Source organism: Symphalangus syndactylus, chromosome 20 (assembly GCF_028878055.3).
Source record: "Symphalangus syndactylus isolate Jambi chromosome 20, NHGRI_mSymSyn1-v2.1_pri, whole genome shotgun sequence".
Taxonomy (NCBI): Eukaryota; Metazoa; Chordata; class Mammalia; order Primates; family Hylobatidae; genus Symphalangus; species Symphalangus syndactylus.
Window position 1 is genome coordinate 22938178 of NC_072442.2, and position 19513 is coordinate 22957690.

General features: G+C 38.7%; 1 protein-coding gene across 11 annotated transcripts in view; it reads left to right on the forward strand.

The window, feature by feature from the left end:
• The window catches only part of AP2B1 (adaptor related protein complex 2 subunit beta 1), a 142204-nt gene that overhangs the window by 31135 nt on the left and 91556 nt on the right, over positions 1-19513 (forward strand). For all 11 annotated transcript variants that reach the window (XM_055258827.2, XM_055258832.2, XM_063628561.1 and 8 more), the window contains 4 exons: positions 14083-14273; positions 16682-16903; positions 17429-17549; positions 17675-17770. In XM_055258827.2, the coding sequence (XP_055114802.1) occupies positions 14083-14273; positions 16682-16903; positions 17429-17549; positions 17675-17770 (630 nt within the window). The remainder of the gene's footprint in view (positions 1-14082; positions 14274-16681; positions 16904-17428; positions 17550-17674; positions 17771-19513) is intronic.

Below are 19513 nucleotides of genomic sequence, written 5' to 3' on the forward strand. Positions count from 1 at the left end.
TTGATCTCCTGACCTCTTGATCCACCTGACACGGCCTCCCAAAGTGCTGGGATTTCATGCGTGAGCCACCGCACCCGGCCTTATTTTTTATGTTTTTTGTGATGAAAAGTGTTTGTGCTGCAACCATCAACCAGGTGGGCAGAATATCATGTACCCCATGGAAACTTATTAAATATTCAGTGGTGCTAAGAATATGGAATGGCTCAAAGGGAAAATAAGTTCTAACTTACAGGCGACTCTAGTTTGAGGCAGCATCTCTATGCTGATGTAAATTCTTTAATGCAGAACCTATACAGTTAGATGGTCAGGGATAAGGCCTAAGGGATGTTTAGCAGTAAAGTCATTTATGTGTGTGTGTGTGTGTGTGCATGCACACACACGCTCAAGTAGCACATTTAGAGATCTTTATCCAGATAAACCGAGAGGAATTAAATGATTCTGGAACAAGCTTAGTTTGTCCGATTTATTCAAAGTTTACATTGCAGAGGAGAGAGCTAGTTTTCCTTTTTTTTCTTTTTTTTTTTTTTTTTTTTGAGACAGAGTGTCGCTCTGTCGCCCAGGCTGGAGTGCAATGGCGCAATCTCAGCTCACTGTAAGCTCCGCCTCACAGGTTCACGCCATTCTCCTGCCTCAGCCTTTCCGAGTAGCTGGGACTACAGGCGCCCGCCACCACGCCCGGCTAATTTTTTTTTTTGTATTTTTAGTAGAGACGGGGTTTCATCGTGGTCTCGATCTCCTGACCTTGTGATTCGCCCGCCTCGGCCTCCCAAAGTGTTGGGATTACAAGCGTGAGCCACCGCACCCGGCGGAGAGAACTAGTTTTCATCTAGTTCATAAGATCAAGTGGCATATGTATGCTATTTATGTATTTGTGTTTTTTATTGTGGGAATCTTCAAACATTCAAAATTAGGACAAATAAATGAATACAATAAATAAAATGAATTCATTTATCATCACTAGATTCACAAGTCATCAATACGTGCCAATCTTGTTTTACTTATTTTCTTTCCCCATCCCCTAGCTATATAAAATTTAAGCAGGCAACACATGAATAGATCTCTATTTGAATTTAGTATATCATAATACTACAGTAAACTGTATAATGTTCTTAATTTTTAACCTGTTTTTCCTACAACAAATCAAAACATGACTTGGGGAGATTTTCGTAAATATTTTTGAGGAGACTTTTAGAGAAAATGTAAAGCTACTTGGTAGATTTTTGAGAAACAGTTTCAGGAATACCTCATGTTTTGTTGTCTCTTTATTTATAGATTTTCCTAGAGCAGGGTATCAGCATTAGATAGCAAATTATTGGACCAACTGCTCTCTAAATAGAAAATCTTTGCTCTTTTGTCAGAACTCAGTAGCAGAACTTTTCTGATATTGTTTGACTTAGCCTAAAGAGGTGCCTGGAGTGTAAAATTTAAGAAGACACTCATTCGCGGGTGCCAACTCTGTACCTCACAAGCCTGAGAACAGAGTGCCTCCTTAGTTTGTGCCTGGAGTGCCTCACTTGCCTTACTCTTGTCCTGGCCTTGTTACACATACCCATATTAAAATCATTTTTTGAGCTCTTCATTCTTATTTTAGTGAAGAACTGAAAAGTTTGGGCTTAAGAGGTAGCCAATACCATAGATACATACCTATTTTTGATTTTGAATTTATGCTTTTCATCTCAACTGTATTCCCTACTTATTACCTTAGAGTATTACAACTGTCGTTAGAACACTTAAATTTAAGTGCCTTCTATGCCATGCACAATGGTAGAGACTTTTACTTATAATGTTTCACTTAGTTCTCACATCTGTCCTTGAAGCAGAGGTTATTCCATGTTACAGGTCAAGAAATGTTTACTCAGACTGAAGAACTCTTCCTAAAGTCGTGCAGCTAGTAGTGATGTAGCTAGGATCCCAACCTAGTTCTGAGTCCCAAACTCCATTGCTGGTTACTACCCTCATGGATGAATGTATACCATAGAATTTAGGCAAGGTGTGGTGGCTCATGCCTGTCATCCCAGCAGTTTGAGAGGCTGAGGAGGGTGGATCACCTGAGGTCAGGAGTTCACGACCAGCCTGACCAACATAGCAAAACCCCATCTCTACTAAAAATACAAAATTAGCTGGGCCTGGTGGTGCATGCCTATAATCCCAGCTACTTGGGAGGCTGAGGCAGGAGAATCGCTTGAACCCAGGAGGCGGAGGTTGCAATGAGCTGAGATCTCACGCCTTTGCACTCCAGCCTGGGTGACGAGCAAAACTCCGTCTCAAAAAAAAGAAAAAGAAAAAGAATTTAAATGTGTATGTGCGCAAACACACACACATTCGGAACTGCTTCATTTTCTCAAAGTGTTTACATTTTTGAATACATAAAGACTGAGTTATCTGAGCACTGCTTCATTATAGAAATCTCAAAAAAGAAAAAAAAAATGAAAGATACAAAAAAAAAAAAAAAGAAATCTCAATCCTTTTATTCCAGTGATGGATATGAGTCCTTATTTTACTGCTCTTGAGGAGTGATTTTGTTCCACTTTTTCAGAGGCTGCTCCACATGGTGGCAGCACTGCACCAGCATGTATTAGATTCTCTTAGAAAAGAATTAATGCTTCCAGGTGGTTGTGCCTTAGTAGTTTTCTTGTAGCTCACTTCAGAAGGGCATCCTAGATTTGAAAGCACTAGAATATCTGCAGAAATGACTTTGAAATCTTCTAATATGAGAGATAAATGTTGATCGAGAGCTGAAAATTCTTGGTGTTATGTTGACCTTAAGTGTGGTTCCTAGTGACACTGTGCCTTGCTGCAGGTAACAAAGCTTTACTATAGTTTTGTTTCCTGTCTTTTGGGGAGAATCACATACATCTTATTTTTATTTTTATTTTTATTTATTTATTTATTTATTTTTTTGAGATGGAGTCTTGCTCTGTCGCCCAGGCTGGAGTGCAGTGGCGCAATCTCGGCTCACTGCAAGCTCCGCCTCCCAGGTTCACGCCATTCTCCTGCCTCAGCCTCTCCGAGTAGCTGGGACTACAGGCGCCCGCCACCGCGCCCGGCTAATTTTTTTGTATTTTTAGTAGAGACGGGGTTTCACCGTGGTCTCGATCTCCTGACCTCGTGATCCGCCCGCCTCGGCCTCCCAAAGTGCTGGGATTACAAGCGTGAGCCACCACGCCCGGCCCTTATTTTCCTGCAGTTGTTTTACCATTTATAGTTTAGTTGAAACTAACTTTTGATGAAAAGTTAAGAGAGAAAAGATGAATTTAGAAGTAAAAAAATCTCACTCTATTAAGTCCTAGCTTTATGTTCATGTTGTTTAACTTACCCAAGTCTGTTTCCTTTCCTGGAAGATGAAGGCTACTATCCTAGAGAGTTGTTTGGATTATTCATTGAGCTTTTGCATGAAAAGCGCCCTGTAAAGTGCTTGGCTTATGGGAGCTCATAAGTGGTGGCTACTACTGTAATTATGAAGTAGGTATTAGGCAGAGGTTAACATTATTGCTACAATATTAATTTCAAAGGTTCTGATTCCTTTAATATTTGTTCAGACTGTCTGTTCCAAGGGAATTAGAGTTAAACTTGTCGTCAGATGTGGACCTTATTAGTTCATTATTTTGAAGGTAAACCTCCATCCAGAATAAGGAAACATTTTAAAGCTATAGGGAAATAGCTTTTGTGGTTTTCTTTCTACAAATGTCACAAGTATATATTTGCAAGAAAATGTATGTCTTTTTGGTATGTGACTTGTTTTATTGAGATACGCACTTTTGAATGATAGTATTCTCTAGCTTCCTTACTATGGTTTTCTTTTTTGCTCCCAGAGGCATTTAGGGGTATTACAACTTCAGTTAACTTACGTATATTAGAATTTGCAACTCCAGAGATGCTCTTGACAGCCCCACCACATGTGCTTTGCTTTTTGTTTTTATTTATTTTAAAAACTTATTTTTTATTTTTTGAGAGACCTGGTCTTGCTCTGTCGCCCAGGCTGGTGTGCAATGGCTTGATCATAGCTCAGTGCAGCCTCAAACTCCTGGGCTCAAACAGTCTTCTTGAGCAACTGGAACTACAGGCATATGCTACCATGCCCAGCTAATTTATTTTATTTTATTTTTTGTAGAGATGGGTCTTGTTTTGTTGCCCAGGTTGGTCTCAATCTCCTAGCTTAAAGCAGGCCTCCTGCCTCAGCCTCTCAAAGTACTGAGATTGTAGGCGTGAGCCACCATGCCTGGCCTGCATTTTGTCTTTCTGGGTTCAGTCCTCCTAAGTCCCTTTGGCTTACTGCCTAGCCCCTTTGATCTTCATCTTCCAGACCGTCTATCACTCTCACAGCTGCCCATGAGAATACCTATGCTTCATTGTTCTGTCCTCTGCAAAATTACAAACTGTTGAATTAGTAAAAAAAAAAAAAAAAAATTTCTCATTTGTTAAGTGTTCTGCACAAGCAGCATGCTCTCAGAATAGCCTCAATTCAGGCCAAATATAATCTTTAGCAAAAGTTATAGTTAAACTTCCAGCTTCTTTTAATTTGAACTTTTGCTTGAAAACCATTTTATGAAAAATAACATTTTTCTTCTCAGAAAGCAGTATGTATTTTGACTATGTGCTAGCCAGCACATAGACACAGTATGGGATTATGATGGTGGTTCTCAACCAGGAGTGATTCTACTCTCCAGGGACATTTGGCAATGTCTAGTAACGTTTTTTTGGTTGTCAAACCTGATGGGAGAAGTGCTACTGGCATATATTGGGTAGAGTCCAGGGATGTTTTCAACATCCTTCAGTGTACAGGACAGTCCCCCCACAACAAAGAATTATCCAGCAGTAAATGTCAGTAATGCCAAGGTTGTGAAACCCTGGATTATGGAAATAGCATTGAGGCTTTAGAGCCAGAGTGGCTGCTGTTTGAGTCCTGGCTTGGCTGCTTACTAGAAATGTGGCTTTGAACAAGTTATTTAAAATGAGCTTCAGTTGTCTTATATGTAAAACTGAGGTAATAATGCCTATTTTAGTGAATTATTTTGAAGATGAAAGAATAATGTATTTAAAATTTTAAACTTTGCCCGATATATGGTAAATGCTTAATAAACTGCAGCTATTCTTGAGGAAGTAGCCTAACATTATGTACTTTCCAGTTGTAATCTTCATTTAGGCATTAGGAAGTTTACTTGTGTGGTGATTTGATGTCAACCTAAGATGATAAAATATTGAAAAATGCCATCTGTCTAGATCTCTTTCTAAGCTCAAGGAAGATTTTCGTCAGAATATATTTGGTATTCATGTAGGCTATGTTAAACTGTCTATTAAAGGTAGGCCCAGAATGCATAGAAAAACTTAATGACTTCACATAATTTAGTACGTTAATTATAGGATTGTTGTTATCCTTAAATATATATTAGTAAGTAACAATTACAAAATTAAAATATTATACATAAATTTAAAATGTATAATACTTTTCATATCAAATGTCCACAAAGGGGTTAGAGCTGGTAGAATTTTAGGCACGTATGAGAATGTCAGTATGTGGTGAGCACTTGATAAGAGTAACATTGAAGATAATATATTCAGTCTGTATCTGAGTTCCCCAAATTGTGTTTCATATTTAAAAAAGGAGCTGCTGTTAATTTCTGCAGGATTGAAGTTTGGGTAAGTGGAATCATTGGGGGCTGCTTTGATAATGAGGCCAACTTCCCAGCTCTTGAATTTCCCGCCAGTTGGTCTGAGTGTATTTCTGTCTCTGCTTATAGAGAAAGCAAACACTTTTTGTTTTCCTTTTGTAATGTGCTTTGTGGAAATCATTTTCTGTGTCACTTTTTAAAAATAATTTCATCGTTTTATATTATTATGAACTTAGGTTTTAAAAAATACCTTTTTTTTTTTTTTTGGAGACGGGGTCTCGCTCGGTCGCCCAGGCTGGAGTGCAGTGGTGCGATCTCGGCTCACTGCAAGCTCCACCTCCTGGGTTCATGCCATTCTCCTGCCTCAGACTCCCGAGTAGCTGGGACTACAGGTGCCTGCCACTACACCCAGCTAATTTTTTTTGTATTTTTAGTGGAGACGGTGGGGGGGGGTTTCACCGTGTTAGCCAGAATGGTCTCGATCTTGTGACCTCGTGATCCGCCTGTCTCGGCCTCCCAAAGTGCTGGGATTACAGGCGTGAGCCACCACATCCAGCCAAAATGCCTCATTTTTTAGAAGAACAATTTTAAATTTATAGAAAAGTTACAAAGACAGTACAGAAAGTTTTCATATACCCTTCAGTCAGTTTCACCCGATGTTAACATCTTACGTAACCATGGTACATTTGCCAAAACTAGGAAATTAGCATTGGGATATTACTATTAACCAAAGTAGAATTTCACCAGTTTCAACACTAATGTCCTTTTGCTATTCCAGGATTCAGTCCGGAATACCGAATTGCGTTTAGTCACTTCCTTTTGTAATGCATCAGTCTACTCTGTTTGAAGGTAGCTCAAAAACAGAAAAGTGCTTTACAACCATGAAATGGCATTTTTTATCCAGTCACCATAGCATAGTGGTTGAAACTCAGGCTCTAGAACCAAAATAGACTTGGGTTTGTATCCTGGTTCTGCTATTCCTTAAACTTGTGGTGTCTCTAAATTTTAGTATCCTCATCTACAAAGTGGAGATTACAAATAGTGCTACTATCGTAGGATTGTTATGAACATTAAAGGACAGAGGGCTTGCAAAGCACTTAATACTGGTCCTCATATGGAGTAAGCCCCTAATAATAATAACAACACATATTCTTTTTTTTTTTTTAGAGACAAAGTCTCGCTCTGTCGCGCAGGCTGGAGTACAGTGGCACAATCTCGGCTCACTGCAACCTCCATCTCCTGGGCTCAAATAATTCTCCCACTTCAGCGTTCTGAGTAGCTGAGAGCACAGGCACATGCCATCATGCCTGGCTAAGTTTTGTATTTTTAGTAGAGACAGGGTTTCACCATGTTGGCCAGGCTGGTCTTGAATTCCTGACCTCAAGTGATGTGCCTGCCTCAGCCTCCCAAAGTGCTGGGATTACAGGCGTGAGCCACCATGCCCAGCAGAAACATATATTCTATATTGTACAGTGATTGCAGTGCCGGATATTAATAATTTTAGAAGGGTTAGTATTTCAGTGGCAAAATTTACTTTTTAATTTTATAAGATTAAAATTTTAAGGTTAAGATTAAAACTTTTAGGATGAAGAATTTTAACGATTAAATTTTTTAAAGCTCTGAGGGCAATTTACCCACAAATGAAGCTAAATCTACTAAGAGTACACTTACTACTTTTACAAGGTAATTATTCAAGGGTGTACGTTTAAAGTGATTCTCAACAGCAACTTCCTGAAAACTGAATCTGTTGTGTGTTGTTTTGGTGGTTTACCAGTAGATTAAGGCTCATTTGTCACTTTAAGATGACCTCAAGGCTGTAATTTGGCTGGGGAATACTTTACTCTCAGAAATGGGGAGATCATAAGTGGTGTGATAATAAGTGTTTTATTTTGTTCAAGTTGCAGCTTGCTTTAATGAATTTTAGGGGCTATGGTCCAAATAACTGTGATGGTTAGGGGCATGCCTTTTATTTGTTTATCAATATTTATTTGTAGTATTTTGGCTTTGAGAGTACTTGAATTTTGTTAAATCATATCTTAAACCACTTAAGTAATGAGTTTTATTTTTTGTAAACCTTGTTACCATGTAATCAGACTTTCTTTTCATAATGAGATGTGTTGGCTCACTAGGTAGTTTTACCTCTCATTCTAAGGAAGAAGATGGGGAAAAAATGGAATATTCTAGATTGTAATGTAGCAGGCATATTAACAGTTGGCATTGTAGACAGTGTTTTGGATTAAAGTATAAGCCCTAAGTTTTACTTGTTTGACTGATACTGCAGTCATTGTCTCCTTGAGGAGATAATAATGACTGAAACTCTCAGAACAAATATGTTGTCCTGTGCCTCACATGTCATTTGAGGTCATTCTGTAAAGGAGAGAGCAATATTCTAAACCATTGCTAATTTAGAATAAAAATATGTAAACCACCTGTGTATTTCCTCATAATAGTTTTCGTCAGTTACTCTACTGCTTTCACTTTATTCAAGTCTTCAGGGATACCAGCCAAAATAATTGTAAATTGAGCAGAAAAACTGAAGCATAAATCTGTTCATAGTATGTGACCTTGAAGGTCATTGCTGGAAATCAAAGTCCTGTAAATAGTAATTTACTTAACAGGAGGAAGTCACTGAACTGGAAAATGGTAAGTTTCTTAGGCTCCAAGGCCATGAAAATGAGTGAAATTAGAGTGCAGGGTGAAAATCATTTTAAGGGACAGGGAAATGGGTGAGAGATTCCTCGTATGTGAGCTTATGTGTGTGATATTCCACCCCCAGTTTATATCTAGATTTCCCTTGAGAGTCCTTTTTTTTACAGGGACATTTTTATTCTAACCATACCTACTGTACCAGCTCACTCCTTCTTTAACAAAATGAGGTCAAATTTATTATCCTCAACTGCTGCATACAAGACAGGTATAGATCATAAATCATATTTTATAGCTAGGTAGTAAATCTTTGCCTCTTTAATGTCAGGATATGATTATCTCTGAAATATATAAAGTAGAAGAATACATTTTTCTCCTTGTATATAAATCTACATGTCACCTTTGCTGGAAATAATTTTTGGATTATATTATCCTCCCCTACTCTGAATCTTCTTTCCCTTCCCTTAGTTGAAGTTCACAAGTCTTGGAAGCTCTAAAAATGCTGGAGACCAAGTATTAGTACTCAGACACTGGAATCAGATGCAGACCTTGAGTTCAGATTCAAGCAGGAATCCCTTTCTGGCTGTGTTGACCCTAAGCAAGTCACTGAACTTCTCTAAGTCAGTTTTGTTATCTGTAATAGGTGGCTTTTAGTAGCAGCTGCTTCAGAGTTGTTATGAGGATTAATAGCACAAAGTAAGTGTTCAATACATTTTAGCTATTCCAGTCTTTTTTCTCTGTAAAACTCATTCTATTAGTATAATGTAAGTAAAAATACAAATTGCTTATCGTTAAAAATTCAGGCTGGGTATGGTGGTTCACACCTGTAATATTAGCACTTTGGGAGGCCAAGGCAGGAAGATTGCCTGAGAGCAGCCTGGGCAACATAGCGAGACCCTGTTTCTATTTAAAAAAAAAAAAAAAAAATCAGCAGACTCCACAGGTCCATAAGGAAATATCATATTGAAGCGAAGTCTGTAATTACGGCAGAGAAAGATTTGTCTAGGATTGAGTATGATTTTATACATCTACATATGCTGCTTTTATATATATGTGTTTAATATCTATATCTGTAAAGTATACATAATTGGGTTAGCTCTTTGAGGGGATGTGAGGGGTGGGGAATGTTTAGTTGCAGTCTCCCCAAGAATAGAATTTACCATAATTGGGAGGCAAGATGAATAAAGGATTTTTTTTAGTTTTTTATTTTATTTTTATTTTTTTGGAGACAGGGTCTCATTCTGTTGTCCAGGCTAGAGTGCAGTGGTGTGATCTTGGCTTACTGCAACCTCTGCCTCCCATGTTCAAGTGATTCTCGTGCCTCAGCCTCCCGAGTAGCTGGGATTACAGGTATGCACCACCATACCTGGCTAATTTTTGGTATTTTAATTAGAGACAGGGTTTCACCATGTTGGCCAGGCTGATCCCAAGCTTCTGGCCTCAAGTGATCCACCTGTTTCAGCCTCCCAAAGTGCTGGGATTACAGGCGTGAACTACCGTGCTCAGCGAAGGATTTATTTTTTTAATGCTGTAGTTGTGTCCCTTTGTAACCTAGATGCCAACTTTTTATAAATCAACTTGTGCTGAGGAAGCTCTCTTAAGAAACCCTATTTGTAGGCCAGGTACCTTATGGTGGCTCACACCTGTAATCTCAGCACCTTAGGAGGCCAAGATGGGAGGACTGCATGAGGCTAGGAATTTGAGACCAGCCTGGACAACATAGTGAGACCCCTGTCTCTACCAAAAAAAAATAATAATAATTAGCCAGGCATGGTGGCATGCACTGTGGTCCCATCTGCTAGTTCAAGATTACAGTGAACTATATGATTATGCCACTACACTGTAGCCTGGGTGACAGGCAAGACCCTGTCTCTTAAAACCAACCAACCAAACAAACCCCAAGGAAATCCTATTTAAAAATTCATTTTTAAAGCTAAACTTTCTCTAGAAACTCCCTTTTTTGGCTGGGTATGGTGGCTCACATCTGTAATCCCAGCACTTTAGGAGGCCAAACTGGGAGGATTACTTGAGACCAGGAGTTCAAGACCAGCCTGGGCAATATAGCCAGACCCCATCTCTAAAAATATAATTAAGAAACTTGACTGGGTGTGGTGGTACAAGCCTGTAGTCCTGGCTACTCAGGAGGCTGAGGTGGAAGGATCACTTGAGTCCAGGAGTTTGAGATTACAGTGAGCTGTGATCAGTGCCACTGCATTCCAGCCTGGGCAACAGAGTGAGACCCTGTCTCTTTAAAAAAATGCAATTTTTTTTCTTGGAAACTCTAATTTTTCTGAAATGGTAGCTAAAAGACCATTGCTCTCTTTGTGTCACTATTTCCTAAGAGAAATGCCAATTTTTTGACAGGAGAAATGTTACACATAGTTGTGTTAACAGTTCTAAATCAAAGTAATAGTTCAAATGAAAGAAGCACACCTTTGTCTTAGTATACAGGCGAGTCAAGGCAGTTATTGTAAGGGTTGGATTTGTTCTTTTGTGATATTATTGTCTAGAGAAGACTGGAGGAAGAGGAAGTGAATCTTAAGTTTCAATCTATTATTTTTAAAGTTTATTTTAAAAACTAAACAATATATGTTCATAGTACAGAATTCCAAAGAAACAGTATAAACATTGACAAGTGAGTTGTCCTGTACACTCTAGCCACCCAGTTGCTGTCTCAAAGTCAGTCTTTTTCTTTAAGATACTTTAGATTCAGTGCAACTGGTTTATTTTAAGTTTTCATTGAAGAGTGAGAGAAACTTGGCTTACGGACCAGGAAAACTGGGAGTGCTGCCTGGTGAGCCTGCCTCAGTATGTTGCTGAAAATGTAACAGTCTGACTGTGGAGATTAGGAGATGAAAGTGTAGAGATAGGATGGAAGGAACTTCAAGAAATTTTAGAGAAACATTAGAGTTTTGGTATAGAGGGGTAGGATAGCATCTCCTCTGGACAGTCACCATTTGGCAGTGATCTCTCTCATCTGTGCAGGCTTTGCTAAACAATCCTCTAATCTGATCTTTCTGGATCCTTAAGTTAGACTTACTTTTCTCCATTTCGTTTCTTGTTTTAATGTCATGATAAGTGGCAATTGCCTATTTAAACATCAGACCATACACTTCTTTAGGTGCATTATACACTTGGTTTAATTTCCAGTTGCCTATAATAACAGAGGATTTCTAATTGCTCATTCTGTTTAGTATCCTTCTATTCTTTCTCTCCCCATTGCTGTTTTTAATTCTCCCTATTCTCTCGTTTTCTTTGTCTATATTTCCTGTTACTAGACCTTATATTTAATCTTTTTGTTTTTTTAAACATGAAAAGGGTTTCACTGACAGAAGTGGTAATTTATTTCAGACAACTGGTAACCAAGACTGGGCATGTGTTGGCAGCAATAAATCAAAACAGGCATTTGGCCTTCTGGTATGATATTTTGATCCTTTAGACTATAATAAGGTCAACTAAGTACGTTGTGCAAGGGAAATAAAATATCTTTCTTGCATGTGAAACACATAGAAGGGATTATTATTTTTCTCTTTATGGCTTTTCTCATGCTTGATGATAGAGTTAGCAAACAAAAATTAAGTCAGAAAAGAGCCTCATACATGTTACCATCCAGTAGGTGGGCTAGATAAGTTTTCCTGATTTGGCTTAACAAGAATAAAATAGTATATCTGTAACCATATTTACCAAGTGAGTCTTTGATTTTTCATCTTAGCATCTTTGTTCTGATCACCAAAGTATAGCTTGAGATGATTGCATTTGTGGCATCATTGTCCTTTACATAATAATGGATATTGTTGGAAGTATATTATTTGTTAAATAAATCACATTCTCTAGACATTTATCTTCTAGATGAAATCATATGCTGGGATAATCTGAAGATTACACAGATGATGTGAATACTAAAATCAATAGCTAGATTGTAGTCATTATGTTTCTTCCCTTGCTAACAAAATGATAATCATATAATTCTTAATTTCTCAAGTTTTTATTAAGGGACTTCAGTAAGAACTAACAGTGGTTTTACATTTTTGAGAATATTTCCTATATATATATATAATTGCTGAAGCTGTCTCCTATCACATCTCATATATACTTGGAGAATATTTATTTATTTTTGAGGTGTAGTCTCGCTCTGTCACCCAAGCTGGAGTGCAGTGGCGTGATCTTGGCTCACTGCAGCCTTCACCTCCCGGGTTCAAGCAGTTCTCCTGCCTCAGCCTCCCGAGTAGCTGGGATTACAGGCATGCACCACCATGCCCGGCTAATTTTTTATATTTTTAGTAGAGACAGGGTTTCACCATGTTGGCGAGGCTAATCTCGAACTCCTGAACTAAGTGATCCACCCATCTCAGCCTCCCAAAGTGTTGGGTTTACAGGCGTGAGCCACCATGCCCAGCCAACTTATACTTGGAGAGTATTTATATTCAGCCTCACTTTGCTAATCTTTAGTCAGCATCTGGGAGCCTCACTGCAAAACATGGTCTTAAATTTACTTGTACAGGGCCACAGTATATAGTATTTTGTACGTATGCATTTTTTTTTTAAGTATTTTTGCAACTTTTAAATGACTTTAGGTGTTCTTCCGTTGTAGATTTCTTAGAATTAATTTGTAATTTTGATAAAGTGTTGACTTTTCTTCCTGCAGCTAAATGGATTCTCAGATCTATGAGTCAGGATACAAGTGTACTTTCTAGTATAAGGTAGCAATTTTTCATCCGGGCACAGTGGCTCACGCCTGTAATCCCAACAGTTTGGGAGGCTGAGGCAGGCAGATCACCTGAGGTCAGGGGTTCGAGACCAGCCTGGCCAACATGGCAAAACCCCATTTCTACTAAAAATACAAAAATTAGCTGGGCATGGTGGTGTGCACCTGTAGTCCCAGCTACTTGGGAGGCTGAGGTGAGAAAATCCCTTGAACCCAGTAGATGATGGTTACAGTGAGCCGAGATGTGCGCCTACTCGGAAAGAAGGATACATTTGAAATACTGTATTTCATTGAATCTTTAATGCCACCGATTATAAGATGTATTATTATTTTCTGTATTACTAAGAAAGGAAAATGCTTCCTATTGAACTGACAGGCCATTGATTATAAAATGCAACCCAGTTTCAAAGTTGTTAATGTGAAAAACTATAGCTTACACTTGATGAATTATGGTAGTATAACCAACCACCTTAAATTTACATAAGGCTTTGTAGAAAGCACTTACACATATGTCATCTGATCTTATCCTTAAACTAAAACTAATCTGTGAGGTGGATTAAATTATCTCGTTTTCAGATGAAGAAACTGAATTTCACAGAGATTACATATTCTCTCAGCATTGTATACTAGTGAACTAGGGTCTCAGGCCCACATATTCTTACTCTAAGACTCGTGGTATGATTGATGGTGTCACCTGCCCCAAACCCATACATATACAGCTACACAACTATAAGATTATTTGGCCTAGATTTTTCTCTCTGTTGCCTAATGTACATATTTCATATTCAGACTTTGCCATTTTCATATGCTGTTCATATGTCTTGATGTTGAAAGTTTTGAGTGCCGTTAACATGGTTAATGTATGTTTTACTATTAAATAACGTGTGACTCTGCTAATATATGAATTGTTTTAATTCTGGGTTGCCTTACCAGTATATATAATATCATTGGTGGTTTAATATATGTTTTGAAGTGATTTATTTGTTTCTATCTGACTAGGCAAAATGTTCAGGAATGGTTATGAATTGAGATCCGTGAAATGATCCAGAGAAGGCTGATTAAGTGTTTGTCTATAGCTGTACTGCTCTTGGTGAATCAAGGTCATATCCCCTTCTTTTCCAGGTGGTGGCTAATGCTGTAGCGGCATTATCTGAAATCAGTGAGTCTCACCCAAACAGCAACTTACTTGATCTGAACCCACAGAACATTAATAAGCTGCTGACAGCCCTGAATGAATGCACTGAATGGGGCCAGATTTTCATCCTGGACTGCCTATCTAATTACAACCCTAAAGATGATCGGGAGGCTCAGAGGTCAGTCTGTTTTCCTGGCTACTTTCTGGTAGTCTTGCCTGATTCAGTAAGTTCTGGAGTCTGCTATTAGAATAAATCTGTTGAGGAAGGTCAGTGGCTTCTGGGGTAGATATTGCTATCTCTAAGGTATTTTCTCACTGGATTTAAGAATATTTTAGGTGGTAGAATAAATTATGCAAAATTGTTTCTAAGAAATGTATGTTTTTCATACAGTTACTTCTGCTAAAATCTCTCTTATCGTCTTACGTCTCCCATGCAACAGTTCTTGGCCATTTGGCCAGCAAAGATTATTGAGTATCTCTCTTTGGGGTGACAGATTTTTTATTCTATTAGATACATAGAAAGTGGCTTCATATTAGTTATTGAGCTGACCTGTATATATAATTCAGTATGAGAGAGAGTATGTTAAAGTCGGCAAAATATATCTGCTTCCCAGTAGATATGGAAACCATGTCAGTCTGAATTTGAAGACTTTAGAAGGCACACCTAGATTGTTCTGCTCAGCCTGTTACCATGTAATGTTGCAAATTTTCTTTGGTTATTAGAAATTGACTACTAAATTTCATCTACATATACATACATTTTAGTTTACAAAGTTAGAATTATCCCTAATTTTTATTGAGCATTTTGTATATGCAGGCACTATACTAGGCAAAGTACTTCTGAAGAAATGTTGGCTCTTCATTAAAGTTGGTATATTTTAATTATGGTATATAAGAACTGGTCTGGCTGAAGCTGATTTCCAAGCTCCTAGAATGTAAGTGATCTTCACTTATCTGGGAAATTGTCCCTCTAGACTGAACTAAAGCTCACTCTGATAGTTTCTTTCCATCACTGAAAGTACAAATATAGTCTGGAAATAACTTTACTGAGAATTTTATTTTCTTCTTTTGGCCATTGACATCACATTCATTTATTCACTCAGCAAATATTTATTAAGCACATACAGTGTGCCAGGCAGTGTTCTAGGCCCTGAGGATACAGCAGTGAACAAAGTCATGGCCCTTGGATCACTTATTCTGAAGGGTGGGGGTAGGAATATATATAATATGTATAAATAATATAATATATAATATGTATAGATAGTATAATATGTAATATGTGAGATGGTGATAAGTACTAACAAGAAAGTAAAGTAGAGAAGAAATCTAAGAAATGCTGGGCATTTGGGGGTGAGGGGTTGTATTTTCTTTTTAAAGGATGGCCACCAGGGAGGGCCTCACTGAGAAGGTGGCATTCATATAAAGACCCAAAGGGAGTCAGGAATAGGAGGAAGAGAGAAGCACAGCCTATTTATCTTGTTTCTTTAATACAGTAAGTTAGCTACTCTCGTTGCCCAAGCTACCAAAATTGGATTAATTTTTAAAGAACCCTCAACAGATAATTAAATATCTACCATTTTATGAGGCATGTAAGTGTAGGTGGCAGGGGCTAGGAGAGGGGGGAGACAGGAAAATATAGTAGTGGTGTCCTGCTATTTAAAAAACAAACCCGCCGGGCGCGGTGGCTCACGCTTGTAATCCCAGCACTTTGGGAGGCCGAGGCGGGCGGATCATGAGGTCAGGAGATCGAGACCACGGTGAAACTCCATCTCTACTAAAAATACAAAAAATTAGCCGGGCGTAGTGGCGGGCGCCTATAGTCCCAGCTACTCGGAGAGGCTGAGGCAGGAGAATGGCGTGAACCCGGGAGGCGGAGCTTGCAGTGAGCCAAGATCGTGCCACTGCACTCCAGCCTGGGCGACATACCAAGACTCCGTCTCAAAAAAAAAAAAACAAAAAAAAACAAACAAACAAAAAAAAAAAAACCCTTTTCAGAGAGTCCCCTATTCTCAAGACTCCGTCTCAAAAAAAAAAAAAAAAAACAAACTCTTTTCAGAGAGTCCCCTATTCTCATTATCCTCAAGAGAGGAGGTTGGATTGTTTTCCCTACCAACCTGCCTCCTTCTGTATCTTACAATGAAATCTTCAGCCACAACTGGGTTGCTGTCTCTTCCTATGAAATAACTCTCAGAATGCTTAATTTGACTTCCTATAGGTTGAGTAGAAATGGGCTGAGAGGCAGGGAGCCCTAACATAATATGGGGAGACAAAGAGGACTATAAAACAAGAAGGTAAATGGTGTGAGCTCAAGTGTCTTGGGTATTGCTGTTTTCTTTCCAGTTTGAACATCCCTTATTGCTGGTTTCCTAAAGTCTTCTCATGTCCCTGCTCTGCCTGTAGTTCGCTGAGAATGAGGCTTCTGCATTACTGGATCCCAGTTTTACCTAAGCATGGAGCTTTGACATTTCTACCTAATTCTTTAATTTTTTGATACTTGGGCCATTAGGCTCTGACATATTACCTTATAGAATGAATTCAACAAAGAAATTATAATTCATGATATTAATTTTCATTCTCCGCCCTCAGCATCTGTGAGCGGGTAACTCCCCGGCTATCCCATGCCAACTCAGCAGTGGTGCTTTCAGCGGTAAAAGTCCTAATGAAGTTTCTAGAATTGTTACCTAAGGATTCTGACTACTACAATATGCTGCTGAAGAAGTTAGCCCCTCCACTTGTCACTTTGCTGTCTGGGGAGCCAGAAGTGCAGTATGTCGCCCTGAGGAACATCAACTTAATTGTCCAGAAAAGGTTGGGAAATAGTGAAGTGTTGATTAAAGTGTTTGTAATTTTGCATTAAGCTTAATAATGTCAATGTTAATTAGGCTAGTGTTAATCTCTTTTTAATATATGGAAATGAAAATGTTATATGGCAGAAAAGCTTGCTTGCCTAGCACCAGGAGGCTAACAGTTGATATCACATTGTTTCTATAATAAATGCCATGTGTTGCTCCACAGTCCAGTTTGTTTTCTGAAGGGTCTCTTTCTGATATACTGTCTAGTGCCTGGTTGATATGGTTCAGGCTGTAGTTTAGAGCCAGATTGTTGTTGTTCTAGCAGTTCTTCATGGCAACATGTGCACTGATGCTTAAAAAGGGTAAAAATAATCTGCCAAGTGGAACTGATAAGAATAGGGACGTATTTTTTTTTTTTTTTTTTTTGCCTGAGTGGAGCGAGAGGAGAGCAGAGAGGCACAGATTAGGTATTAATACAGTCTCAGAAGGGTATGTCAGTATATGCCTTCACCTTCCTTTCTTCTGTTTTTGTGTACCCTAGGCCTGAAATCTTGAAGCAGGAAATCAAAGTCTTCTTTGTGAAGTACAATGATCCCATCTATGTTAAACTAGAGAAGTTGGACATCATGATTCGTTTGGCATCTCAAGCCAACATTGCTCAGGTCAGACTTTATGCAGACTCCGGTTGATAATGATTTAGCTCTTAAGGTCTGGCCTTTAAAGAAGCTAGGCTGTGAGATTGCTATTTGAGAATCCTTAATGATTAACCACTTCCTGGATTTAACAGGTTCTGGCAGAACTGAAGGAATATGCCACAGAGGTGGATGTTGACTTTGTTCGAAAAGCTGTGCGGGCCATTGGACGGTGTGCCATCAAGGTGGAGGCAAGTGTCTGATGGTAGTTAGGATCATGTATTGGGGATTCTGAGAGTTCTCTTCACTTTTTTCTTTAAAATAATTTTTAAGTTTATCAAAATAATAAAGCGCACAGTTTAAATGTCAAGGAATTTTTAATGGAAAGCAGCTGTCTCTGGTTCCTCCCTTCCTTACCTAGACTGTCTTCTCAGAGGGAATAATTTTTAACTCTGATTTTGCTTTTAGTTATTCTTTTGATTAAAATAAGTCCTCCACATCCATGAGTTCCACATCCGTGGATTCAGCTAACTGCGGATCAAAAACATTCAGGGGAAAAGAAAAAGGATGGTTTTGTCTGTGCTGAACATGTACAGACTTTTTTTTTGTCTGTATTCCTTAAACAATATAACAATTATTTACATAGTATTTACATTGCATTAGGTATTATAAATAATCTAGAGATGGTTTAAAGTATACAAGAGGATGTGCATAAATACAAGTACTATACCATTTTATGTAAGGCACTTAAGCATCCATGGATTTTGGTATCCACAGGGGCCCAGGAACCAATCTCCCATGAATTTGGAGACATGACTGGGCTGCCATATCTCTAAATAATATTCTTGGCTGGGTATTCTTGGCTGGGTATTCTTGGCTGGGTGCAGTGGCTCACACCTGTAATCCCAGCACTTTGGGAGGCCAAGGTGAGAGGACTGCTTGAGCCCAGCAGTTTGAGACCACCCTAGGCAACATAGTAAGGCTCTATTTCTACAAAAACTTTTTTAAATTAGCTGGGTGTGGTGGCACACAACTGTAGTCCCAGCTACTTGGAAGGCTGAAGCAGGAAGATTGCTTGAGTCTGGGAGGTTGAGGCTATAGTGAGCTGTTATTGTGCTACTGCACTCCAGCCTGAAACCTTTTCACTCTGGGTGACAGAGCAAGACGCTGTCTCAAAAAAAGAACAACAATAATATTCTTATGCTATTATTTATTAATTTACCTATCATAGACTTTTTCTGTTAACTATCTGCTATAAGAAGTTTAGTTCATACACCCACCATTCCCACTTCTGTCTCCTATTTTCCAGTGTAGTTACATAATGAAGGTTTTGTTCCTATATCCATTATCATGGTAGATTGAAATAAAATGCCTTTGTTTCTTATTCTGTCAACTGTTGGCTTGCAAAATTTATGCATATTATGACTGTGTAAATATTTAGGGCCAATATAATGCAAATGATTACATTTTCTTTCTTATAGTGTCTTTTCTTTTTCTGGAGATTTTTTGTTTTGTTTTGATTTTTGAGACAGAGTCTCACTCTGTTGCCCAGGCTGGAGTGCAGTGGTATGATCTCAGCTCACTGCAACCTCTGCCTCCCGGGCTCAAGCAACTCTTGTGCCTCAGCCTCCTGAGTAGCTGGGATTACAGGCGTATGCTGCCACACCTAGCTAATTTTTGTATTTTTAGTAGAGACGAGGTTTCATCATGTTGGCTGGGCTGGTCTTGAACTCTTAGCCTCAAGTGATCCGCCTGCCTCAGCCTCCCAAGGTGTTGAGATTATAGGTGTGAGTTACCACACCTGGCCCTGGAGTTTCTTTAATTGCCTTTTTTTTTCTTGCATGTGTGTCTTTATCATGCCCCTATATTATTCCTGTTCCTTAAGCATAATATCAAATCTGTAAACTTTCTTTTGTCTTAGACCCTTCTCTTTTGCAGTCCTCTGTCTTCTTGTTTGTTCTACTCTGACTGATTGCTTTTCTGGCTTCTGCACA